The sequence below is a fragment of the Plecotus auritus genome, assembly GCF_963455305.1.
Source record: "Plecotus auritus genome assembly, chromosome: 14".
Taxonomy (NCBI): Eukaryota; Metazoa; Chordata; class Mammalia; order Chiroptera; family Vespertilionidae; genus Plecotus; species Plecotus auritus.
Genome location: NC_137780.1, coordinates 425183 through 452186, shown reverse-complemented (window position 1 = coordinate 452186; position 27004 = coordinate 425183). Strand labels below are relative to the sequence as shown.

General features: G+C 62.4%; 1 protein-coding gene across 1 annotated transcript in view; it reads left to right on the top strand.

Annotated features, from left to right (window-relative positions):
- The window catches only part of LGR6 (leucine rich repeat containing G protein-coupled receptor 6), a 56833-nt gene that overhangs the window by 5079 nt on the left and 24750 nt on the right, over positions 1–27004 (top strand). The window contains exons 2-4 of the mRNA XM_080651048.1: positions 20069–20140; positions 21049–21120; positions 22307–22378. Coding sequence (XP_080507174.1) covers positions 20069–20140; positions 21049–21120; positions 22307–22378 — 216 coding nt within the window. The remainder of the gene's footprint in view (positions 1–20068; positions 20141–21048; positions 21121–22306; positions 22379–27004) is intronic.

Below are 27004 nucleotides of genomic sequence, written 5' to 3'. Positions count from 1 at the left end.
GGGAGCCGATATCCCTGACCCTCCCAGCTCCCCCACTCCAAGCCCCTTCCCTGGGCCGTTCCTCCGTGGGCCGGTCACGTGGCGAGCGGACCCCGGGTGGCGGCTGCTCGGTGACCTTGGCCGGGGGTTGACGTCCACGTCGTCTCTGCTTCGGCCTCAGAGCCCTGGCCTGGCTGCACTCGCCCCTCCCGGAGTAGGGAGTTCACGGTCAGGCACCGTCTGGGTCTTCCCAGAGCAGAGGTGATGGGCCAGGGAGGCCCAGGCCGGGCCCCAAGGGTCACCCCAGGCCCCGAGCCACACCCCAGCTCCCAGCTGCCTCTGGTTGGAGATGGGTCAGCCACTGGGAGACAGACAGCAGAGGTAGCGGAGACAGCTTATAGGAGGGTCTCGGGGCGGGGGGGAGAGGGCTCTTTGCAGCCCCCCAGCCCCCTCCAGGACTCCTCCCAGAACTCTGACATCGACTCAGAAGGCTTACAGCCCGGCCGGCATGGCTCAGGGGCTGAGCGTCGACCTAGGAACCAGGAGGTCAGGGTTCGATTCCCGGTCAGGGCACACGCCCGGGTTGCGGGCTCGATCCCCAGTGGGGGGGCCTGCAGGAGGCAGCCGATCCATGATGCTCTCTCCCTCTCCCTGTCCCTCCCCTCCCCCCCTCCCTCGTTCATGCTCCTCTGGAGATAGTCTCCCCCAAGGGGGCTGATCAGAGCTGGACCGTAGTTGGCACCTGAGACAGGGGTGGGGGCAGGGCCACCTGCATACCTGGCGGGAGGCACCCCGAGCCTGGCCTCTGCCTCAGCTGCCCCCAAACCTGCCCATCCCGAGTGGGGCCCTGAGCTCAAAGAGGGAGCAGGGGGGGTGGGGTGGGAAGGAGGACAGCCCCTCTGGGCCACGCTGGTGGTTGTTATCGAGAACGGAAGCTCGGGGAGCACAGGGCGGGAGGAGGAAGCAGCCAGCCTCCCCGCCGCGGGGCGAGGGCGGCCGTGGCCCCCGTTTCTACGGCCGAGCCCTGAGGGCTGTGAACTCCCCTCACCTCACGAGGCTGGTCCCACAGCAGTCGGAGGGGCTGGAAGCTGAGCTCTTGGGCAGAGAGCAAGGTGAAGGGGGGGGGGGCCAGGGGCCAGGGTAGGAAGGATGGATGGATATATATATATATAATAACCTGAGGATATTTTTCCATTGATTTTTATTATTTTTATTTTATTTTATTTAAAAAAATATTTTATTGATTTTTTTACAGAGAGGAAGGGAGAGGGATAGTCAGAAACATCGATGAGAGAGACACACCCATCAGCTGCCTCCTGCACACCCCCCACTGGGGATGTGTCCGCAACAAGGTACATGCCCTTGACCGGAATGGAACCTGCGACCCTTGAGTCTGCAGGCCGACGCTCTATCCACTGAGCCACACCGGTGACGACTCCATTGATTTTTAGAGAGAGAGGAAGAGACAGGGAAAGACAGAGATAAATATCTGGTGAGAGAAACACATGGATGGGTTGCCTCCTGCACACGCCCTGACCAGGGCCTGGGCTGGGGAGGAGCCTGCCGCCCAGATGTGTGCCCGTGACCCGGTCCGCAGGCAGATGCTCTATCCACTGAGCAACCCGCCAGGGCCCCAGACGGTCTGGTCTCCCGGCAGCCCAAACCGAGAAAGCTGCCCCCTATCCCATTCCAAATGGTGGTGGTGGTGGGGGGGATGGCGGGGGGGCGGGGGGCGGGGCCGGGTCAGCTGCTGGGGCCTGGCTCCTGGCCCTGCACCCTCCTGGCCTCCCCTCCCGGCCAGCCCTCCCCGGGAGGAAGCAGTGGGGTGCTGAGGCCTCGAGAGGACCCGAGGGAGAGGATGTGGTTCGTCTGAGGGACTGGTTGGTGGGGACGAGACTCAGGCTGTGGGGCGGTTTTTGCTGAATGGAGAGGCCGGGCAGGGAGGGTTGCTGGCTACCTGTCTGCAGCGGCTCCGGGGCCCCACCGCCACCCCCACCCAGCTGCTCCGGCCGGCAGGTGTGCTGTCCTCAACAGCACCCCCAGCCCCGCCCCGGTGGGGAGGCTCTGAGCCCCCCTAAACCGTGCCAACCCCTCTTCCCCTTAGATTCTGAGGCAGAGTTTCCACCCATGTCCCCCCCCCACCCCCCGTTCAGCTGCTGCAGGGACTGTGTCGGAGGTGCCTTAGGTGAGGGGGGTCCCACGGGGCGCGAGGCGGGGTGTCCTAGCCATACTTGGTCGGCCTCTCTCTCACATCAGCTCCCCTAGTTGCCCTCCCCAGGCCTCTGTGAAAGAGCACACATGTGCATGTACACACACACACACATACACATGCATGCACACACACACGTGCACGCACACACAGCAGGAAAATCTGCTGAGCCTGCAGGGTGGTTTCGAACCCCCCCTCCTCCAGCGCAGGGCCTGGTGGGCGGGCAGCTCTGAAGTTTGGGGTAGGAGGTGCCGGGGAAGGGCAGGCAGCTGGCTGGGCCTGAGCCGTGGGCAGCTGAGCTGGTCTCCACAGACCTGTCCTGCATGGGGACTTTTGATCTCTGGAAGGATAAATAGAGTTTGTTTTTTAAAAAAAATGTTTTTATTGATGTCAGAGAGGAAGTGAGAGAGAGAGGTAGAAGCATCCATGATGAGAGAGAAGCATTGACCGGCAGCCTCCTGCACGCCCCCCACTGGGGATCGAGCCCACAGCCCTGACATGTGCCCTGACCTGGAATTGAACCCTGACCTCCTGGTTCATAGGTTGACCGACACTCCACCATTGAGCCACGCTGGCTGGGCCTGGCCTGAGTTCTTGGGGCCCCCACGTGTGCCTGTGTGTGCATGTACAGTGGGGTCTGGGGGGGCTAAGGTGTCCCCAATTCACATGCCCTGCCCTCCGCCCCCATAGGGCTACACGCACACGCAAGAATTCATTGCCACCCAGGGAGGGGCCTCTCAGGAAAGTCCTGGAGGACTTCTGGCTGCTGGGGTGGGACCAGCAGGTACACAGCCTCGTCCCGCTGACCTTGGCGGTGAAGACCGGTGAGTGGCCCTAACCAGTTTGGCTCAGTGGATAGAGCGTCGGCCTGCGGACTGAAGGGTCCCAGGTTCGATTCCGGTCAAGGGCATGTACCTTGGTTGCGGGCACATCCCCAGTAGGGAGTGTGCAGGAGGCAGCTGATCGATGTTTCTGGCTCTCCATCCCTCTCCCTTCCTCTCTGTAAAAAATCAATAAAATATATTAAAAAAAAAAAAAAAAAAAAAAAGACCGGTGAGTGGATGAGCAACCCTGCAGTTCCTCAGTTTGACCACCAGGTGGCACACGTTCTCCTTGCAGTGGCCCTGGAGTGTGTGTGGCGGGGTAGGGTGTCCCTGGGGCCACCCTGGCTGGGGAAGCAGGGGGACCAGGTTCTCAAGCGTCTAGCTGGCCCCTGCTGGTCCTCAGTGTGTCCACTTGGTCTTGCTCTCGGCAGAGAAGGGGTTAGGAGTCAGACGGGGTGAGGGCTCCCCGGGTGGGCAATCTGCATCTTCCTTTCCACAAGCCCCTGGGCAGCGTCCTCGGAGCAGCCACCAGGTGGCGCTGCGGACCACAGTGCTCTCAGAGGGACCCTGGCGTGGGGGACACAGGGACACCCCCGTGTTTATCCCCATGAGCAGTACGTGCTGGGGCCTTTCCCCAAGGGCGGCCCCTATCCCCAGTTCTCCAGTTCCCCCGTTTTCAATGTTTTTTTTTTTGTTTTTTGTTTTTTAAGATTTCAGAGAGAGGAAGGGAGAGGGAGAGAGGAATAGAAACATCAATGATGAGCTACATAGTCTAGAAATGTCCCCCCCCCGAAAAAAAATGAGAAGGAAAAAGTTAGGTATGTCATGAATACATAAAACATATATAGATACGCGACTGTTTTATCACTTACTGCCATAAAACACATCTGGGATAAAGAGCTAAAGGTTATCAAAACTTACGTACATAAACACAGACCTACCTGGTGCCGTCTGCCGTCAAGATAAACGTACACGCGTGTAAAGATTTAGCGTGAAGTCACAGCTGCCTAAAACTACCTGTAGTGCAAAAACCAATAAAAATATTAAATGCTTAAAAAAATTATTGATTTCAGCCGAAACTGGTTTGGCTCAGCGGATAGAGCGTCGGCCTGCGGACTTAAAGGGTCCCGGGTTCGATTCCGGTCAAGGGCATGGACCTTCGTTGCGGGCACATCCCCAGCAGGGGGTGTGCAGGAGGCAGCTGATGGATGTTTCTCTCTCATCGATGTTTCTAGCTCTCTCTCCCTCTCCCTTCCTCTCTGTAAAATATCAATAAAATATATTTAAAAAAATTATTGATTTCAGGGAGGAAGGGAGAGGGAGAGAGAGAGAGAGAAACATCAATGAGAGAGAATCCTGGATCGGCTGCCTCCTGCACGCCCTACACTGGGGATCCAGCCCACAACCCAGGCACCGTGCCCTGGCTGGGAGTCGAACCGTGACCTCCTGGTTCGTAGGTCAATGCTCAACCACTGAGCCACGCTGGCCGGACCCTATGGAGCCGGCGTCCTCAAACTACGGCCCGCGGGCCACGTGCGGCCCGCCGAGGACATGGATCCGGCCCGCCCGGTGCCGCTGCCTGTCCTGCTTAGCAGCCGACGCGTCCCGGGCCCGCAGTGCGCATAGGAATTTGTTCATCGTTTTTATTTTTAAACTATAGTCCGGCCCTCCCACGGTCTGAGGGACAGGGACCTGGCCCCCTGTTTAAAAAGTTTGAGGACCCCTGCAGTATGGAGGTTGCTTCCGGAGGGCCTCCTCCGTGCCCCCCTGTGGCCCACGGCTGTTCCTGCGGGCGAGAGGGTCTGAGCGCGCAAGCCTAGGCCCCGGGCCCCGGTCCAGACAAGCGCCGGTGCTGTTTTTCTTTCCTGGATGAAACTCCTGCCAGCTCCGAGGAAGGCGGGCAGGGGCGAGCCGGGCGCACAGAGTTTCGCTGACTCCTCCTCCGCGCGTCTCCCTCCCTCGCCAAGCCCAGCCCGCGAGCCCGGGGAGCGCACTCCGCAAATGCCCGCGCTGCGCTGACGGCAGGGTCTCCGCGCGCGCGCGCCCCTGTCCGCCCGGAGCAGAGCCCGTGGGCGCCCCCCCCCACCCCGCCCCGCCTTGCGCCCCGGTGGTGACGGCGCAGGGCCCTCTTGGCTGCGTCTCCGGGTGCGCCCCGCCGCCCTGCCGCCAGGTGCCAGCCCGCCGCCGCGATGCCCTGCGCGCCAGGGCTGCGCACGCCGTGGCTGTGGCTGTGCGCCCTGCTCGGCGGCGCCCCGTGCGCCCCGCAGCCTGGCCCCGAGCCTGCCGCCTGCCCGGCCCCCTGCCGCTGCCGCGAGGACGGCGTCATGCTGGCGGCCGACTGCTCGGAGCTGGGGCTCTCCACGGTGCCCCCGGACCTGGCCCCGCTGACCGCCTACCTGTGAGTACCAACGGGGCTGCGCGTCCCTGCGGCTCCCGCCTGTGCCCGCCCGGCCTCAGGCTGGGGCACCTGCTGGGTGGGCGCCCTGCGCATGGGCATGGCGAGGGCTCTCCCCTCCAGGGGGCTGACCCCTGGGGACCGGACGGGAGGAGAGTCAGACGGAGCATCAGACCAGGGGTGCTGGACTCCCCTTGCTGGTCTCCCCGGCCTCCGGGTCTGGCAGATTCAGGTGGGACCTCAGGATTGGTGAGAGGTGTGGGGGGGTGGGGGTCCCCATCTGGACGCTGAGCTGGAGGGACCCGGCTTGGCGGCCCCTTCTCCTCAGAGACAGCCCCCCCAGGGCGTCTGCAGGTGAAGCTGCCTGAGGAGAGGGGAGGCGGCCCAGTGGGGGGAAAGGTCTGTGGCTCTGGGGGGGGGTGGGGCCAGGACAGAGCTGTCACACTGAGGCTGGGGGCCCCCAAAAGCCGGGAAAGGAGCCTCACCCACGCTCGTCTCCTCCAGAAGGGACCCTGTGGGACCCGTCCCTTTGGGGAGGCCGCTTGGCTCCCCGGGGGCTCCGTGGGGCACGTCCCAGGAGGCAGCGAAGGAGACACTAATTTGTGGGCAGGCGCCGAGGCTGAACACCGGAGAACCATTTTTAGCGCGTGGGATGGGGCGAGATGATGCCTGAAGGGGACTCTACTGCGGGCAGCTGTCCCCGGGACGAGCTTCCCTCCCGAGCCTGAGGGCTGGGGGCTCCGGATGGGGTGCCCCCGCCCCGGGCAGGAGGAGGGGGTGCAAACGTATTCCAGGCCATGTACCCCACTCCCACCCTTGCTCTGGGGGAAAGAAAGGTCCCGGGTTCGGCCCTGCCTGGACTCCTGGAGCTTTCTCAGAGGGCAGAGAGGCTGGGACCGGCTGTCCGACCGGCTGTCTGTCTGTCCCGGGATGGGCCCTGAGCTCTCTGCTTAGGGCCTCGGGACCTGGGAGCATGAGGGAGAGAGAGCGGGGATGCTTCTCATAAGAGTCGGGCGTGTCTGTTGAACCGGGGGACAGGGTGCTCGGTGCTGGCACGTCCTAGGTGGGTGGGTGTGTAGGGTCCTGAGTTGCCATCCTTCATGGGGCTCCCCTCCCAGGCTCTCTGCCCTGATTGGGGTGCACAGGGTGGGGGGCAGGGGAGGAAGCAAGGGGGCGGGGAGGAAACAGTGACCCTATTCCAGAAGGGGCACAGGCTGTGAGCCGAGTCCAGGGCTGGTGAGGACACCCAGGAGAGCTGGCTCTGGCCCACGCCCCCCGGCCTGCTCCCCCCAGGGCAGCCCCACCTGTGGCCATTTTATATTTTGGGGTACATGGCATTGAATCCTCTGAGGACGGGGTTCTGTGGATAAAAAGAGTTTGGGCTGGGCCGGCGTGACTCAGTGGTGGAGCGTTGACCTATGAACCGGGAGGTCAGGGTTCGATTCCCGGTCAGGGCACATGCCTGGGTTGCAGGCTCCATCCCCAGTAGGGGTCGTGCGGGAGGCAGCCGATCCGTGATTCTCTCTCATCATGGATGTTTCTAGCTCTCCCTCTTCCTTCCTCTCTGAAAAGAAAAAAAAAAAAAGAGTTTGGAAATTGGGGTGGGGGCTGAGAAAGGCACCGTTCCTCTGTGGAGGGGGGCCTCGGAGGTATACCCCCCCACCCCGGCGGACTGGTCCAGGCTCCTCCCCAGCACCTGTCTCCCCGGCGACCTTTTCGGGAAGAGCTTGGGGAAGGAAGGTCCAGAGCCACCTGAGGAACCCAAGCGCCCCACGCCCCTGCTGCTCCTGGAGATAGATGATTATTCCCCACGTTCTTGTCACAACCCCCCCCCCCCCCCGCCTCCCAGGGCTGGGGGCTGCGTCTGGGGCCCGTGGAGGTGGGGTGTCCTGAGCTGGGGTGTGTCTCCCTGGGAATGGAGAAAGGCCCTCTGTCCCGGGACACAGCTTGTGCTCCTGAGAGTGGGGGAGGGGAGGGGACGAGGCAATGAGGGGATGGAGCGGTGGGCTCTGGGAGGTGGGGGAGGGGAGGAGCGTCCCCTCCGGGTGGGGAAGCAGGGGTGTCTGCAGGAGCCGCTGGCCGTGGGTCAGAGGAGGGGCCTTCTCTCTGGGCCTTAGGAGAGCAGGCCCGTCACCCGCCCCCTGCCCCTCGCCCTCCCCCCCACCCCCGCCCCCGCGCCCCTTCCTTCCTCTCCTCAGCGAGGCCGCAGTGCCCGCTCTGGCCTTGCCCCCCGGCAGCCTGGCTCCTGGCGAGGACGGTGCAGGTTTCCTCTGACGATGTGACCACCTGCCCTCTGCCCTGGACACCAGACCCTGGTTCCTTCCCAGCTCTGCCCCCCGCTGAGAGTCCCCCAGCTCCTCGGAGCCTCAGGACCAGGTGTGTCTCTTAAAATAAAAAATTATTGATTTCAGCCCTGGCTGGTGTGGCTCAGTGGGTAGAGCGCCGGCCTCTGGACTGGAGGGTCCCCGGTTCGATTCCCGGTCAGGGCACAGGCCCGGGTTGCGGGCTCGATCCCCAGTGGGGGGCGTGCACGAGGCAGCCGATCCAGGATGCTCTCTCATCATGGATGTTTCTCTCTCTCACTCTCCCTTCCTCGCTGAAATCGATAAAAATATTAAATGCTTAAAAAATTATTGATTTCAGAGAGGAAGGGAGAGGGAGAGAGAGAGAGAAACATCCATGATGAGAGAGCATCATGGATTGGCTGCCTCCTGCATGCCCCCCACTGGGGATGGAGCCCACAACCCGGGCCTGTGCCCTGACTGGGAATCGAACTGTGACCTCCTGGTTCATAGGTCGACGCTCCACCCCTGAGCCACGCCAGCCAGGCCCCCCTTCCTTTCTGATGAATTCTGACAGCCTGAGTTGTAGCCCCCCCAAACTTGGGACCTGTGAGTCTAACCTTGGTCATTCCCCCCATTGCTGCGCCCCCAGACTTCTCTGGAGGGGGGCCTGGGGGACATGGAGCGCCCTCAGGGTGGCAGGTGGTGGGGAGGGAGGCGAGGGGACAGCACCCAGGCCAGGGAAGAGGGAGAGGGCATGCAGGCGGGGGGGAGGGGGGCGTGATTCCAGGAACCGGGTCCCCATCGGAGGGCAGCCCCTGAGGGTGGCTGGAGGAGGGTGAGTGTGGAGGGAGCCAGCACCCCAGTTCAAAGGAAAGGCAGGGAACAGCCGTAGGCACGAGAAAAAGGAAACGTCTGGCTCTGGCAGCGGCGGGCACGGGCGCGGCCGGGCGGGGCGGCCGGCGGAGGAGAAGAAAGCCTGGCTCCCAGCAGCGTTGGCCCCCGTCCCTCCCACTCCACCCGCCTCCCCCGTTCCACGGGCTCTCAACCCGATGGCCCCACACACGCCCAGCCCTTCCCGCCCTGACCCGTGCCTCCTGGGGCAGAGGCGGAAGACAGGGTGCCCGGCGGGAGGTCTGGGAGCCCCTGGCCCCGCTCTTGGGCCCGGGTTTGTGAGCTGGGTGTCTCTGGGACAGTCCCCGAGCCGCTCCCACGTCTCCGCGTCGTTTTGAACGTGGAAACTCGCGCAGCGCGCACCTGGAGGGGGCGGGGAGGAGCCAGGAGACAAAGACGGCAGAGCCGGGGGGCCTTCGCCGCACTCCTGCTTGTACACGCCCCGATGGGTGTCATTTCCCCACACGGGAGCAGGGAGGCCCTGAAAGGGAATATCGGAGCTGCAAGGGACCGGGTGGGCCTCCCCTCCCTCCCTCCCTCCCTCCCTCCCTCCCTCCCTCCTTCTTCTTTTCTTTTTTTTTAAAAAAATATTTATTATTGATTTCAGAGAGGAAGGGAGAGGGCGAGAGGGAGAGAGAAACATCCGCGATGAGAGAGAATCACGGATCCTCGGCCCCCTGCACGCCCCACACTCTGGATCGAGCCTGCAACCCCAGGCCTGTGCCCTGACTGGGAATCGAACCGTGACCTCCTGGGTCGTAGGTCGATGCCCAACCACTGAGCAACACCGGCCCGGCCTCGTTCTTTCTACTAAAGCCCATCCCACTGACCTCCAGGGAGGGAGGGCTCTCCCCGGTGGCTCTGCTCCTGGGCTCCTGGGCTCCTGGGCTCCTGGGCTGGACAGGAAGTGCCCCTCCCTCCTCACAGGGACGCCCAGACGGCCGGGCACCCGATGGGATGCTCTCCAGGGAGGAGAGACCCGGCTTCTAGGTCCCTTCGTCTGGAGAGCCCGGCTTCTCCCCAGAAACAGGGTTCCGGGGTCCGTGGCATTGGTGTCCTCCCCGGTGGCCCGAGGAGAGGCCGGTGTGATGGGCACTCGGGGGTGCGGTCCTTGGCTGCCCGGGGTGTGCCCTGAGGGGCCCGTGAGGATCTCCTTTGAGCTCATCCCTCATGGACTGGGGCCTTGGGCTGGCAGCTCACTGCAAGGGGGGCAGAACCAGGGACAGGGAGTCCTGTGGGGGCTCTGGGCACCTGGGGGAGGTGTGGGAGACGGGGTCGGGGCCGTCTCCAGCTCCCCCCCATGTTGGACATGACAACTTCTTTCAGCCAAACTGCCATGGGCTCCCTGACTCAGGGGCTGTCGGAACTGGGGGGACCCTCCGCCTCTGTGCTAACTAACTCTCGTGGCAAACACAAGGGGAGGGGTCCCCCATTTCTAATGACGATTCAGAGGTCTCTCCTCCTGCCCTTCAGACGTGGGAGCAGGTCCCGGGACAAGAAAAACATCCAGGATGCCAAACGTGGGCAGTGAGCAGAGAGTTATTTTGGAAGCAGAAGAAGGACATGGAAGAGCTCAGAGGCTGGCACCGTGCCCCTCCCCGGAGCCAGGCCAGAGCGGGCACAGGCGGGCGGGCAGCGTCAGGTGGGGGCTGGGCCTGGCTGCAGGGACGGAGGCTTCCTGTGTGTCCGGTCCCCAGCCTCCTCTTCAGAGACCTACAAGGAGGGCCAGTCTCGGGGACCGACGCAGCCCTGGGGCCAGGCCCTCCCGATCGGTCGGTCGTGAGTGGAGGACTTGGAGCTGGGCCAGGGATGGAGGCTATGCCTAGCTCTCCGCCTCCTGTCGCTCCCGCACGCAGGGAGGGGACGCCGTCCTGGCTGAAGCCCGCACACCCTGGGCGTGACCGGTCTTCCAGGGAGATGCTAGGTGGTCAGGAAGGCCCATTCCTGGGGCCCAGACAGACGTCCCCAGGGAGGGGCCTGGCCTGACGCCGGAAACAGCCCCAACCAGAAACAGCACGTGCCACATTTCTTCGTCTTCTTAAATATACCTTTATTGATTTCAGAGAGGAAGGGCGAGAGAGAGAGAGAGAGAAACACCAACGATAAGAGAGGATCATGGATCTATAACCAACTGACAGGCCAGCGTCGGGGGGGGGGGGCGCGGGGTGCAGAGCAGAGCCTGTGCTTACCTGAGAGGGAGGAGGGCAGCCCCCTTCAGACCTGGGCTGGCTCTCACCTGGCTCCCCGGCAGGCCCCGAGGCGTGGCACCCACCCCAGACGGCTGTCCTGTCCGGGGAGCCTTGAAGCTGTCCTGTCCGGGGGGCCTCGAAGCCGCCCGCCAGCCAGCCAGCCAGCCTGTGGCCAGGCAGGGTTTCCTTAAGTGCGACATCTGTTTACAAACCCTTCCACTTAGGAGCGGTTCGTTCTCTTATTTGTTTACTTATTTGTTGGGAAAAGGAAACTTCTGAAAATTTCCACCCCGTTAAGATGAGTGGAGGAATGTGACCGTCCGGGGCTTAGATGGGGCGAGAGCTCTGGCCACGGTCAGTCCCTGAATAGCCGCTGTGTGTCTGGTCCTCGACTGGGCCCTGAAGCTCCGAGATGACTAAGACCTGCGGTCGGTCGGTGTGAAGAGGAGTGCCGGGCGGGCGGGCGGGTGGGTGGGTGGGCGGGTGGGTGAGGAAGAGGCCACCCTGTAAGTGCCAGGGTGGAGACCCGCACGGCCTGGCTGTGGGGCGCCCGGGAGTGTGGGGCGCAGTGGGGAGGGATGGGCCACTCGGAGTCTTGTGATGACCGCGGTGCTGGGGCCAGCGGGAGGGGAGTGCGGGGACCCCAAAGCCCCAGGCCTCAGCAAGTGTTTATGAAGCACCTACTGTGTGCCGGATGGAGCCTGTGCTGCAGGGATGAGGGAGGTGACAGCGACGCACAGCAACCAGCAGGCAGTTCCGGTTCCGGACGGTGAGATGCCGTGGGAGCTGAGGGAACGTTTTTTTTTGTTTTTTTAAAAAAATATATTTTATTGATATTTTACAGAGAGGAAGGGAGAGGGATAGAGAGTTAGAAACATGGATGAGAGAGAAACATCGATCAGCTGCCTCCTGCACACCTCCCACTGGGGATGTGCCCGCAACCAAGGTACATGCCCTTGACTGGAATCGAACCCGGGACCCTTCAGTCCGCAGGCCAACGCTCTATCCACTGAGCCACACCGGTTTCGGCCGAGGGAACGGTTTTACGGAAGACTTTCAGAACGAGTCTCTCTCTCTTTCCTTTTCATTCATGTATTTTATTGTTTTTTAAATATATTTTTATGGATGTCAGAGAGGAAGGGAGAGGGAGAGAGAGATAGAAGCATCCGCGATGAGAGAGAATCAGGGGTCGGCTGCCTCCTGCACGCCCCCCACTGGGGATCCAGCCTGCAACCCGGGCCTGTGCCGTGATCGGGAATCGAACCCTGACCTCCTGGTTCATGGGTCGACGCTCAACCACGGAGCCATGCCGGCCAGGTGCTCTCCCCTTCGTAGACTAACTTTTTGTGTGTGTGTGTGTGTGTTTTTTTAAAATATATTTTATTGATATTTTACAGAGAGGAAAGGAGAGGGATAGAGAGTTAGAAACATCGATGAGAGAGAAACATCCATCAGCTGCCTCCTGCACACCTCCCACTGGGGATGTGCCCGCAACCAAGTTACATGCCCTTGACCGGAATCGAACCCAGGACCCTTCAGTCCACAGGCCGACGCTCTATCCACTGAGCCAAACCAGTTTCAGCTAGACTAACGTTTTATTGAAGGATCGCGTGCACCCTAGAAAAGGGTCCCCGGCCCAGATGTGGCGTGTTATACAGTTTCCCAGGCTGCACTCCCCTGCGTAACCAGCACCCCGACTGACCGACCGGGAAGCAGGGTGGCCACAGCTCTCCAGGCCCCGCCCCTGTCCCCGTCCCCAGCGGGTAATCTGGGGAGGTGTCATGGGTTGTGACCTCTGACCACACAGGTGCGCCTTGCCCGTGTCCTCAGCTCCCTCTAAGGCAGTGGTCGGCAAATTGCGGCTCGCGAGGCCACATGCGGCTCTTTGGCCCCTGGAGTGTGGCTCTTCCACAAAATACCACGGCCTGGGCGAGTCTATGTTGAAGAAGTGGCGTGAGAAGAAGTTTAAGTTTAAAAAATGTGGCTCTCCAAAGACATGTCCATCGTTGTCCTGTGGATATTTGGCTCTGCTGACGAATGAGTTTGCCGACCACTGGCCTAAGGGGAGCGCTAGTTTGCGTCCGGCTTCTTTCCCTCGCCGCGTCTGAAGGCACGCACGTACCGCTGCTCGTGGCCACGGTCACGTCTGATGCGTTTTGTTGGGTATAAGCCCAGGAGTGGAATTTCTGGGTCACGTTAGGTCCTGGCACCGTCTCCTGGGGGGCATGTGGAGGGGTCACTGGCTTGGTCGGAGGCAGCAGGGAGGCCAGGGATGGGAGGAGGGGGAGAGGCTGGGGGTGCCCAGGGCTGGGCCCCGAGGAGCAGCCGGACGTCGAGACCCCCTGACCACTCACCGTGCAGTTCCCAGCGGCTCCAATAGCAAACCGGGGGCTTCAAGCCGCGGAAACGGGTTTTCTGAGGTCTGCGGGGCCGGAAGCTCGGGATCCGGGTATCGGCAGGGCTGTGCTCGCTGGGGACGGCCTGCTGCGCGCCTCTCACCGCGTGTGGTGGCGGCTTGTGGCCACGTCACTCCGGTCTCCGCCTCCGTCTGCACCTCACCTCCTCCTCGGGGGGGGGGGTCTCCCTGTGGGTCTCCCTTGCCGCGGGCTTGGGGACCACCCGAATGACCCAACACGCTTTCTTTCCTCATTTCAGCACCTGCACTTATGACACCTGCAGAGACCCCCCCCCCCATTTCCAAGTAAAAATCACACCCCAGGTTCCAGGTATGAGGTTGTGGACATATCTGTTTTTTGGGGGACCACCCTTCAGCCAAATGCACCGCCCCTCATGGTCATCCTAAGCACCCAGCTCCATCCCGCCCTTTGCAAAGCTCGCGGGCCACTTTCTGATGGCTGAGCCGGACCCTCGTGGCTCCCACAGGTGACACTTCCTCCGGGAAGCCCTCCTTGACTGCCCCCCGCCCCACCTCCCCCCGCCGCCGCCTAGCATTCCAGGTTCCATGCAGCTGTGTCTGCGGTTCTGAGTCTGTCCTCAGCGGGCTGTGTCCTCCGGGCAGGGGGTGCCCCCTCCTTCCCCTTCCCCAAGCCCCCTGGCACACCCCCTGGCACACCCCCCCACCTCCAGGGCTCAGCAGGCCTTGGCCCACAAGGGCGCTGGAAACAGACTTGGGGCTGAGGCCTCTTTCCAGCAGTGGCCAGGGCACCGTGCCCAGGGGTAGCCCGGTATCCAGCCCCCCCGCCCCCCGTCCCCGGTCCCCGCTGCCCCCCCCGCCCCCCCCCGGACACGGCCGCCTCAGCGGGAACCTGGCTGCGAACTCTCTCGGCCTCTGTGGCTGCCCTGGTTGCGCGCAGTCCAGGGAGGGAGGAGGCGCGGGGGGCGGGCAGCCCAGACCTTTGCCTTCCCTTGGAGGAGGCCGGGGAGACAGATGCCTTTGGCTGAGGGACCGGGGCCAGAGATCCGGAGATCAAAGGATGCGAAGATCAGGGCTGGGCAGGTGGCGTCACTTGGGGCAGCAGCTGGTGCCTCCCAAGGGCAGGGCTGACCCAGAACGCCCTCCCCTCGCGCCCTGCCCCACCCCCGCGGGCGCCCTGTGGGGCAGGGTTCTGGGAGCTGAATGCAGGGAGGGAGGGAGGGATGCCAACCGCCCCCCGTGGGCACAGCTGTACCCCGCCACACACACACCAGGACCCTCTGCTGAACCCTCACTATAGCTCCCTTAAGGGGAACTATTACATCATCTAGCTGTATCTTTTAAAATATATTTTGATTGATTTCAGAGAGGAAGGGAGAGGGAGAGGGAGAGAGAGAAACATCGACTGCCTCCTACATGCCCCCCCACTGGGGATGGAGCCCGCAACCCGGGCCTGTGCCCTGACCAGGAATCAAACCAGGGACCCTTCCATCCACAGGCCGATGCTCTCGCCACTGAGCCACACCGGCGAGGGCTCCCAGTCCCATTGAGAAAACTGTCTCGCTGGGTGTCTGGGTGCTGTGGGGCTGAGGTGGGTGGCACCGGGGGTCCTCAGGGTGTGCCCTGGGTGTGCAGGGGTGGGGACAGGACGGGGGAGGGCTCCCAGCTGTGGGAAGAGCTTGCATTGGGACGTGGGTGTAGGGGGCTCTGAATAGAGGGCCTTTCTCCGGTTTCCCCCCAGACACGCCCTGGCCCTTTATCCAGTGGAATAAAGGCAGCAGGATCCGTGTCTTCAGCTAAACAAACAGAACTCAGGGCTGCGTCTCACACAAAGGGGCCTCCCCGCCCACCCTGGGCACCCATCCTTCTCACTAGGCCCACTCCTGCTCCCACCCCACCGGCCCCTGTCCTGGGACCGCAGGGGCCCACGGGTTTCTGGTCCGAGGGGAGGTCTCAGTTCGATAGAAGTGGGGCCTGTGTCGGTAGAAGTGGGACCTTTCAGGCCGAGCCAGAGATCAGAAGGGACAGGGCAGGGAGACGCTGGGGGTGGGGGTGGGGGTGGGGTCAGAGGAGACGGGGCTCGGAGGATGGCGCGGGCGGCCCCCAGATGCACAGTCTCTGCTGCTCTGCTGGCCTTGTCCTCGCCCCTCCCGCCTCAGCTCTGTCCCCTGCTCTCGTCATTCCTCTGCTGGGGCGCCTCCCGCCCCCCCTCCCCCCGCCCCGCTGCACGCAAAGGACCTCGTGGCTGGTGGTGTGTGTATGTGACAAGGACAGGTGATGGGGAGACCGCGCCTGAGCGAGCTGTCCCGGGGACTGGAGGTGACGGTCTGCAATTGAGGACAGGACTGTGTGTGGCTGCCTTTTTTAAATTTTTATTTTATTGTATCATTTTTTTAAATATAAAAACATATTTTGTTGATTTCAGAGAGGAAGGGAGAGGGGGAGAGAGAGAAACATCCACGATGAGAGAGAATCATGGATCGGCTGCCTCCTGCACACCCCACCCTGGGGATCGAGCCCGCAATCCCTGGGCCTGTGCCCTTGACCGGGAATTGAACCCTGACCTCCTGGTTCATAGGTCGATGCTCACCCACTAGCCACCCAGGCTGGGCTGCTGCTGACTTTGTGTGACGAAGCTTCAGGGATCAGTCAAAAGGCCACATGGACGAACGGGGGCGGGGTGGGGGGGCGTCGGGTCGTGGTGCTCACAGGTCCTGCCGGTGGGTTCCTCGCTGTGTGGGCTGGGCACCGGCGAAGACTTTGCCAGCGGGGAAACCGAGGCAGAGAGAGGAGAAGTCACGTGCCCGGAGTCCCACAGTGGCAGAGCCGGGAATCAGACCCCCGACGTGTGACCGCAGAGACCCTTGGGACTGCCTGTGACGAGGGACACGTCTGTCCTGTGTGGGGCCACTGGCCAGGTGTGGCGGCTGAGCCTCGAGGCGTGGCGAGTGCAGCCGAGGAACTGACTTTAGTCGGGACGGGTGGAAATGTCCCGTGTGGCGGTGGCTGCTGTACCGGGCAGCGCAGAGCGTGGGCGGAGAGGGGAGAAGGGCCCAGAGCCGTCCCCCGAGGCTTCCGAGGGGAGGGTCCCCTGCTCCCCATCCTTCAGTTTCTGCCCCACATCCCCCAGCATCCCCCCCCTTATCACACCTGCTCCTGGTCTCCATGGCGACACCGCCTCACCCAGCAGCCTGGGTGGTCCGGTCGCCTCACAGGGTGAAGTTCTGAGAACATTTTCCTGACGTGCAGCCAGAATTTCCACTTCCCGAGCCCAGGGCTGGGGCTCTGCTCCCCCTCCTGCCAGCCTCGCCCGCCCCCACCCCCATGGCCCCGTCCACCCAGAGGCCCCGGGGCTGCGGATGGGGACGCCCCTCACCCTCACAACCCCCGCTGTTCAGTGGGGAGGCAGCGTGCAGGGCCCAGCGCAGTGAGAACGTGGGGCCCCTCGTCCAAACGCTGGTAAGAATTCAACCGACGGCAGCAGAGACTGAGCTGCCGAAGGTGGGGCTCCGTGCAGCTAAACAGCCCGTGAAGCTAGTCCCAGAGCAGCAATGTGTGTGTGCATGCAGGTTTACGTGCATAGATGCACGCACGCATGTCTCTATGCGTGTGTGCATACATGCATGCTTCTGTACATGCGTGTGTATCCAGGTGCGCATCTATATACATGTGTGCACACGTGTGTGTATTCTGTACATGTGTGTACAAGTGAGGGCTTCTGTGCGTGCACGTGTGTGTGCTCCTAGTGGTCATAGGATGACGGGTGGACCACAGCGGGAGTCCAGGGCCGGGCATTCAGTTCAGTCACAAGGCAGCATCATGGAGCGTCCCGTGCTCCTTCGGGAGACAGACCCGGGGTAAACGGAGGCACAGGGCAGGCCGCAGCCGCACGGGGCTTGCCCACCAGACGGTGAGGCCCGGCGGAGGCCGCTGGCGTCTCCCGAGTTCCCGACTGTGACCTGCGGAGGCTTCCAGAAAGCTTGGGACCGTGGACGGTCCAACAGGCTGAGATGCACGTGGGCAGGTACCCACAGACAAGCCTACCCAAGAACTTGTGTATCCCAAGACATGGCCCCTCGTAGACACCACCCGTTCCCGCAGCCGAGCTAATGCCGCTGCAGCCAGACCCAGGCACCAGGGCTCGTGCGCCCTCGTTCTGTCTGGGCACGGCCTGCGGCCTGAGCTGCCCTCTGGTCGCACAGGGACAGCCCCCCTCCTGGGAAGCCTGTCTCAGAGCCTCCACCTTCGCGGGGCACCTTCCTGAGATTGCCCAGGCAGGGCCCCCCGCAGGGCCCCACAGAATGACCCCCCAGGATGACCCTCCAGGACGACCCCCCAAAGATGACCCCCCAGGACGACCCTCCAGGACGACCCCCCAAAGATGACTCCCCAGGACGACCCCCTCAGGACGACACCCCCAGGATGACCCCCACATATGACCACCCCAGGAAGGCCCCCCGCAGGCCCCTCACAGAATGACCCCCCAGGACGGCCCCCTCAGGATGACCCCCTCCAGGTGACACCCCCCCAGGACGACCCCCCGGAGATGACCCCCACAGGATGACCCCCCACAGGACAACCCCCCAGCAGGGTCAGTGGGCCCTTATTGATCCCGGGCCCTGGCATCAGCTGGGAGGACCTTAGCGGAAGCCTCCCGCACCTCCCACTCCCAGACCTGTCTGTGCTCCTCCCCGCTCTCCCTGGCACCAGCCTCACCCCTTTTCCTTTTGTGCCTGGGCCCAGGCCTGAATGGGGCTCCCCCCCCCCCGCCCCGCCCCGCCCCCACCCCTCTGAATCCACCCCCTTCTCCTGCCCCCGCAGCTGGGCTGTGTTGTCTCAGGGCAGGATGTGGGGGGGCTGGGCCCCTCCCCCCAGGGGAGAACAATGAGGCCGCTGGGGGGGGGGGGGGCTTGGAGCCACATCAGAGCCTCGCAGGACGGCCCCTGGAGGGACAGCTGAGTGATGCGTCCTGAGTCACGGCCCCACGAGGCCCGGCGCTCCTGTGGAGGCACGTTCAGCAGGGCTCAGGGTAAACACGGAGGCGGAGGCGATGCTCCGCTCCTCCCTGCCTGGCGAGGTCCCCGCAGAACCTGGCTGCCGAGGGCTCCCCCACCACCGTGTGCCCGCACTGTCCCTGCCGCTTCGCTTCACACCCGCCAGAACCCGGGGCAAACGAGGACCGAACTCCGGCTTAACCCATGGGCGGCCTCTCCGGGCTGCCGCTCGAAGGTGGCCGTGGGCACCGCGACCCTTCCTCACCGAGGGGCCGGTCTGCACCGGAGCAGGGAGGGAGCTGAGGGCCAGAGTTTCACGTGCCAGCCCCGTGTTCCGTGTGCCAGCCCCGTGTTCCGTGTGCCAGCCCCGTGTTCCGCGTGTCAGCCCCGTGTTCAGCGTGCCAGCCCCGTGCTCCGTGTGCCAGCCCCGTGTTCCGTGTGCCAGCCCCGTGTTCCGTGTGCCAGCCCCGTGTTCCGTGTGCCAGCCCCGTGTTCAGCGTGCCAGCCCCGTGCTCCGTGTGCCAGCCCCGTGTTCCGTGTGCCAGCCCCGTGTTCTGCGTGCCAGCCCCGTGTTCTGCGTGTCAGCCCGTGGCTCTGCCCTGCAGGGACCATCCTCCCTCCCTGGGGACTGCTGGCGAGCCCAGGCTTTATCAGAGATGAAATTCTGGGGACTAAACAGTCTTTTTATTTACTTATTTTTAAACATATTTTTATTGATTTCAGAGAGGAAGGGGGAGAGAGAGAAAGAGAGAGAGAGAGAGAGAGAGAGAGAGAAACATCAATGAGCCCTCGCTGGTGTGGCTCAGTGGATAGAGCGTCGGCCTGCGACTGAAGGGTCCCGGGTTCGATTCCTGGTCAAGGGCACACGCCTGGGTTGCGGCTCCTGGACACGGAGTCGTCCGTGTAGGCGGTCTGTGCTGTGAGCGTCTCGTGTGCCGAGCGCCTTAGAGGCTCCCTGGGAACATGTCCGTCCCACCGCTCGGGAGCGGGCACCTTCCGCCGTGTGCCCAGAGGCCGGGGCCTCCGGTTGGAGACGGCGGGAGGGGAGCCCGGAGCAGCAGGACCGCAGGCCGCCGCTCGCTCGGAGGGCCGCGCGTCCCCCGGCTCTGGGCTGACTCGAAGATGCTCAGGCCCGAGTATGGATTCTGGCGGCGCCCGCCCTGGAGGTTGGGATGGCGGGGCGCCCCGGGCCTGTTTCCCCGTGGGCCCGTGGAGTGTGAGGTGCATGAGGGGGCTCCTCCTCTCCCGCTCGGGAACGCGATGAATTTTTCTCCAGGCCCCTTGGCGGGGAGGCCAGCTTCCGCCCCAGCCCTCGTCAGAGCCGGGCCCCGGGGCGGGGGGATCCATGCCGGAGGGAGGAAGGCCCAGGGGACGGTGGGGATGGGGAGCGACGCCCACCCGGGGCCTGCCAGGCCTGACTCGGCCCGCGCCCACGCAGAGGGCGGCTCTGGAGTTCGGGGGCAGGTGGTGGGCGCTCCAGGGCCGCCGGGTGCTGTGTGTGTGTGTGTGTATGTGTGTGTGTGTGTATGTGTGTGTATGTGTATGTGTGTATGTGTTTATGTGTATGTGTGAGAGTGTGTGTATGTGTGTATATGTGTATATATATGTGTATGTGTATGTGTGTATGTGTAGGTGTATATGTGTGTATGTGTATGTGTGAGAGTGTGTATGTGTGTGTATGTATGTGTGTGTGAGAGTGTGTATTTGTGTTTGTGTGTGTAGGTGTGTATTTGTGTAAATGTGTGTATGTGTATGTGTGAGAGTGTGTATGTGTGTGTATGTGTATGTGAGTGTGAGTGTGTGTATGTTTGTGTGTGTATGCGTGTGTGTATGTGTATGTATGTGTGTGTATGTGTGCGCGCGTGCTGGACGCTACCAGCCATGGCTCATGGGCTCTTCCCAGCAACCTCTGCTTTCTCTCCACGCAGAGACCTGAGCATGAACAACCTCACGGAGCTGCAGCCGGGCCGCTTCCGCCACCTGCGCTTCCTGGAGGAGCTGTGAGTGGATGGGGGTGGGGGTGGGGGGAGCCTGGGCACCTCGAAGGGCTGTGGGCACGGGGCCCCCTTCAGAACAAGGAGTGGGGAGCTGTTCTTTTTTAAAAATATATATATATATATTTAAATGTACTTTTATTGATGTCAGAGAGGAAAAGAGGGAGAGGGAGAGAGAGAGTGAGAAACATCCATGATGACAGAGAATCGTGGATCGGCTGCCTCCTGCATGCCCCACCCTGGGGATCGAGCCCACCACCCGGGCGTGTGCCCTGACCGGGAATCAAACCCTGACCTCCTGGTTCCTAGGTTGAGGCTCAACCCAGGTGGGTGCCGGCTCCTCGGTGTGGCTCTGCTCAGTCCGGTGGGGCAGGAAGCCCGTGCTGTCCCACCTTGCTCCGTGAGGACGGATCCCCCGTGACAAGCTTCCTTAGACAGGACGGCAGCCCCCACTTCCTAACTCACCCTCCTGGGTTGTGGGGTTGGCTGTGGCCTTGAGGACGCGGGGAGACACCGACACCCCTTCTGTATCGGGACCCTCGTCTCTTCTGAGACGAGGACGGGCTGTGGGGCCACGTGAGCCCAGGAGGGTGCGGGCCGTGGAGCGACCCGGCCAAGACGTTCACTGGCCCTGCGGCTACCGGGCGCCGTGACCCTGAGGGCCGCGATCGACCTCCCCGAACCGCCGTTTCCTCCCCAAAAATTTGGGGCACCAGTAGCCCTAGACGGGGTGGTTGTGAGAATGGAGTGAGGTGGTGGGTGTGGCCCAGACGCTGTCGCTCTCAGAACTTGGGAGTCAGCACCCTATCCGCCTCCTCACCGCCCCCCCCCGCCCACCCCACCCCAGGCTAACAGGGTCCCCTCCGTGGGTGCCCTGCCGGCCGGCATCACCCACCCTCTGCTCTGACCTGCAGGCGTCTCTCAGGGAACCACCTCTCCCACCTCCCGGGAGGAGCGTTCTCCGGTCTCTACAGCCTGAAAATCCTGTGAGTATGAGTGACCTTGACACCGAGCCGTGACCTTGGGAACGGAGGCCACCGTGCGGTTTCGTGGCCGGGTCTCCACCCGCCACAGACTCGCCTGTCACTCCCTTATCTGCCCGTTCCATCTCGATCGTCGCTTCCATTCCTGTGCGGTCGGTTTATCTGTAACACGTTATGGTTTGTGAACACGCACGCGTTTGGTTTGCGAACACGCGTTTGGTTTGTGAACACGCGTTTCATGGTACCCGAGAGAAACATCCATGATGAGAGACACATACACACAGACACACAGAGACACACAGAGACACACATACACACATACATTATGGCAGTCCTGCCGGAGAATTGATGTCAGAGAGGAAGGGAGAGGGAGAGAGAGAGAGAAACATCCATGATGAGAGACACATACACACAGACACACAGAGACACACATACACACATACACACATACATTATGGCAGTCCTGCCGGAGAATTGATGTCAGAGAGGAAGGGAGAGGGAGAGGGAGAGAGAAACATCCATGATGAGAGACAATCATGGATCGGCTGCCTCCTGCACGAACCCGCAACCCGGGCATGTGCTCTTGACCAGAACCGAACCCAGGACCCTTCAGTCTGCAAGCCAACGCTCTATCCACTGAGCCAAACCGGCCAGGGCCCCATCCTTTTAAAAAAAAAAAAAATTTTATTGATTTCTGAGAGGAAGGGAGAGGAAGAGGGAGAGAAACATCAATGATGAGAGAGAAACATTGACCGGCTGCCTCCTGCACGCCCCCCCCCGGGGACTCAGCCTTCAACCCGGGCATTGCCCTGACCGGGAATCGAACTGTGACCTCCTGGTTCATAGGTTGATGCTCAACTTCTGAGCCACGCCGGCCGGGCCTTTCTGACCCAATTTCAGCAGAACCATGAGCTCTGACTTTTGGCCCTCACGGCCACCCACGTGTCTCTGCTTCTGCTCCATCATCTTCTTTGCTCTGCCTCACCCGCCCGTGACCCCTCCTGGCGGTGCCCAGTCCACCATACCTCGACCGGCCTCCCCCACCCTGCCCCGCCCCCCGTGGGCCAGGCCTGGGCTGGGCCAGGATGCCCTCTGGGCTCCTGCAGCTGGGGTGCGAGAGAGGGATCTAGCTTGGGGTGGGGTTCAAGGCCTGGGGGGCCCTCACGCCCCGCCTCTCCTCTCCTTGCAGGATGTTGCAGAACAACCAGCTGGGAGGGATCCCCGCGGAGGCGCTGAGGCAGCTGCCGAGCCTGCAGTCTCTGTGAGTCCCGGCCACGCCCCCTCCCTGCTCCCTGGTCCCCCCTCTGCACCCCGCTTTCCCCCCATGTTCAGACAGCGTGCGCTCCGGTCTTCAATGTCTCCGGGTTTTTGTTGTCGTCAGAGGACGTGTGTATCCGGGAGGGGAGGCTCCAGGCCCCGGGAGGACTGTGGGAACAGGACCTCCCTAGGCGGGGCCACCAGGGCGGCCTCCTGGGGCGCCTGGCGTTCTGCCGGAACCTGGCGGGGGGGGAGGGGGGGAGAGGGGGCGCGCGGGGGTGCTGGGCGGAGTCTGCCACCCCCACGAAGGGCCATCTCCTCTGCGTAGGCTGTTCTAGGCCCCAGGGCTTCGGGGTGGGGTGGCCCAGACACCCATTTCCTCTGCCTGGGGCGGGGCTGCGTTGAGGACACATTGGCCACCCAAGACACGGCCACCCTCCAGGGAGCCCTGCAGCTCCTCTCCCGCCCAGCAGGGGCGTTGTGGGTTAGAGTGTGCGTCTTTGAACCAGGGCTCTGGTAGCAGCCTGGAGGACAGCCTGGAGGAGGGGGCTGTGACCTGAGGGAGCGTGATGGCGTAGGAAGGAAAGGCCGGTGCAGGGGCCGGAGGAGAGGTCGGCGGACTCCGGACAGGTCAGGCGGCCCGGTCACGCGGCCTGGAGTCGCTTCACCTACTGCCTGGAGAGACCCCGGGCAGGTGGCCGAACCCCGGCTTCCGCTTCTTTATCAGGAAAACGGGGCGGAGCCTCAGTAGGAGGCAGAAAGTGAGGTCACACGCGTACAAGAGGCAGAACAGGGCGTTCGGGCTGCCCTGCCATCATTCTTGGTGGTATTGGCTGGAGTTGGGCGTGGAGGGGGAGCAGGGGCGCTGACCTCCGGGGGGACGAGAGGCCGGGCCCCGAGAGCATGGCCCTGGGAGGGGGTCAGTGAGAACGTGTTGACCGAGGAGTCAGTGGACAGTGATGCCCAGAGGGCGAGCAGGGAGGGCCCAGGGAAGGGGGTGCTGGTGCCCCTTCTGCAGGAGCTGAGTCTGAGGCGCCTGTGGGTCCTTAAAAACGGGTCCCCCTCCCTGCAGCACATCAGTGTGTGCATGTGCGTGTGTGCGTATGTATATGTGCGTGATTACATGTATGTGAGTGTATGTGTGTGAGTGTATGTATATGTGTGACTGTGTGTGAGTGTATGCATATGAATGTATGTGTGTGAGTGTGTGCACATGCATGTGTGTGTGAGTGTATGTATATGTGTGTGAGTGTGTGTATGCATATGAATGTATGTGCATGAGTGTATGTATATGTGTGTGAGTGTGTGTGAGTGTATGCATATGAGTGTATGTATATGTGTGTGACTGTGTGCGCATGCATGTGTATGAGTGTATGTATGTGTGTGAGTGTGTGCGCATGCATGTGTGTGAGTGTATGTATGTGTGTGAGTGTGTGTGAGTGTATGCATATGAATGTATGTGCATGAGTGTATGTGTGAGTGTATGTATATGTGTGTGAGTGTATGCATATGAATGTATGTGCATGAGTGTATGTGTGTGAGTGTATGTATATGTGTGTGAGTGTGTGTGAGTGTATGCATATGAGTGTATGTGTGTGAGTATATGTGTGTGTGAGTGTATGCATATGAGTGTATGTGTGTGAGTGTGTGTGTGTGTCTGAGTGTGTGTGTGTGTTGAGGAGGAGGCCAGCACAGCCTCCCTGAAGCCTCTGTGTGTGAGGGTAGATCCCACTCTTCTGGAAGCCAGGACCCCAGAGCGTGACACTGTCCTCCGTCCCTCCGTCCCTCCTTCCCTCCGTCCCTCCGTCCCTCCGTCCCTCCTTCCCTCCGTCCCTCCGTCCCTCCGTCCCTCCTTCCCTCCTTCTCTCCGTCCCTCCTTCCCTCCGTCCCTCCGTCCCTCCGTCCCTCCTTCCCTCCGTCCCTCCGTCCCTCCGTCCCTCCGTCCGCGAGGGCGACAGTGAAGCCCGGTGCTGGGCTGAGAGGAGAGCGGGAGCTGATGTCAGCTAGCCTGGCGCCCAGGCTGCTGGCTTGCACCTGCGGGGGCAGCACCCAGCACCCCCCCTCCCCCCGTCCCCGATGCACTGGTTCTTCCCCTCCAATGTGGGACGGAGAGAGCGCTGGTGCCAGCCGTGTCACGCCAGGCGGGAGCACGGCCAGGAGGAACGCGGGAGCCACGGAGCCGGGGGAATAGACACGGGTGGGCGGGGCGACACGTGGAGGGGGTCGATGGAAAAGCGGAGAAACAGCTCGGAAAGGCCTCAGGACAGGGCTCGGCTGGGCCCAGCGGGGACCCAGAAAAGCACGGCGGCAGGAATGGAGGGCAACGGACGGAAAGACAACCCATCCCGGACCCCCTCGGGAGCCCTGCGCCCGGCCAGGGCAGCACATGGGCTCACCGCCGCCGCGCCGAGCTGGGAGGTGCCCGGGGTCCAGCCAGCCTGCCCGGACCGCTCCTGCCAGCGGCCGAGGGGCGCGGGGGGCGGGACAGGTGTGTGAGCCAGGCCTGCGTGGCGTGGGAATCGACAGCGGCTCCCGCTCCCCGCACTTCAAAAGGCTAAGCACAGCCCTGCCCGGTGTGGCTCGGTGGGTGGATAGAGCGTCGGTTGGCCTTCGGGCTGAAGGGTCCCGGGTTCGATTCCGGTCCAGGGCGCGGACCTCGGTTGTGGGCTCCTCCCTGGCCTGGGCCCCGGTCGGGGCACGTGCAGGAGGCAACCCATCCATGTGTTTCTCTCACATCGATGTTTCTCTCTGTCTTGCCCTCTCTCGTCCACTCCCTGGGCGAGGTTTAAAAAAAAAAGAAAAAATGTGAAGCTCATTCACACGTCTCATGAGCCCCCGAAAGCCCCATCGACGAGGCAGCAAAGACCAGAGAGGTTCAGCAACCGGCCCGGGACACACAGCGGGCATGTAGCCGGCCTCTGACTCCCACGTCCCAGGCTCCTCACCTCCCACCTGTCGCGCATCCTCCAAGCCCCAGACTTTAGGACCCAGAGGCCTGGCTGCTAGGAACCAGCTGGGAGAGGCCACGGGCCAGGCGCCCCTTGTCTCTGAGCCCAGGCCCTCCCCCCGCAACCCCGCCACCTCTACAAGGAGAGGGTTGAATGAGGTGATGGGCAGATAGCGGGGTCCCTGAATCGCTGCGACCCGTGAGGTCTCTCTTTCTCTGCGACGAAAAGTTTGTAAACAACAGAAACGTATTTCTAACAGTGCTGGAGGCTGGAGGGCTGAGGTGAGGGCGCCGTGGAGTTCAGAGGGGGCCCCGTTCTGGGCTGGAGATGCCCTCTCTGCCATGGAGAAGCCCCTGAGGCCCGGTGGGTGCTGTCAGCACCACCCAACCCGCCTGCCAGCCGGAACGGACCCTGAGGCTGGGCCGTGCTGTGGGGCCCCGGCCGAGGGTCCCCGGGGACGCGCGAGGTGGCAGATGGCTCCCGGGCGTGGCTATTTCGGGCTCCGTGATTATAGGCTGCTGTATTTGGATCTCCCCGAGGTTCCGGGAGCTGATTACTACATGTGTGTTGGGGGCAGGAGCTGCCCTGAGGTGGGTGGGCGCGCGGCAGCCCCAGCCCGTGATGAAGTTGAACACGGGCGCTCTGGCTGCTGGAGGCATGAGGAGTGTGTCCGTGTGGGCTGGGCCCGGATCCTGGGAGGTTCCCTCAGCATGAATGCTGGTGTGGACGGAGGCGGCCCCGCGGGCCACCCGGGAGCAGTGTGGCGCCTCGGCCCCACCAGGAACGCCCCGCCCAGACCACGCGTGCGTCTCCCAGCCCCCTGCCCTCGCGCCCCCTGGAGCTCCTGCAGGCCCGGCCTGGGAGGCCTTCGAGAGGCCAGAACACCCCTCGGGATGGGGCTGTGAGCGGACACCTCAGGTGGGGTTTAGGTGCATGTGGGTCCCAGGCAGAGCCAAGAAGTGGGATGACCCCTCCCCAAGAGACAGGGCAGACGCAACGTTCCTCCCTCCTGGACCACTGCCCCTTCCTGAGCAGCTGCAGGTTCCGGTGTGTCCAGAGGGAGGGGAGACCCAACCACTGTGTCCTTCCCTCCCTTCCTTCATCCCTCCCTCCATCCATCCCTCCCTCCCTCCATCCATCCCTCTATCCATCCCTCTATCCATCCATTCCTCCATCCATCTATCCCTCCATCCCTCCATCCATCCATGTACCTACCCATCCACCCATTCCTCCATCCTTCCATCCATCCATGTGTCCATCCATCCATCCATTCCTCCATCCATCCTTCTATCCATCCATGTGTCCATCCATCCATCCATCCATCTATCCATGTATCCATCCATCCATCCATCTATCCATCCATCCATCCATCCATCCATCCATCCATCCATCCATGTGCCCATCCATCCATCCATCCATCCATCCATCCATGTATCCATCCCTCCCTCCCTCCATCTCTCCCTTCCTCCATCCATCCCTCTATCCATCCATTCCTCCATCCATCTATCCCTCCATTCCTCCATTCATCCATGTACCTACCCATCCATCCATTCCTCCATCCATCCTTCCATCCATCCATCCTTCCATCCATCCATGTGTCCATCCATCCATCCATCCATCCATCCATCCATCCATCCATCCATCTATCCATGTATCCATCCATCCATCCATCTATCCATGTA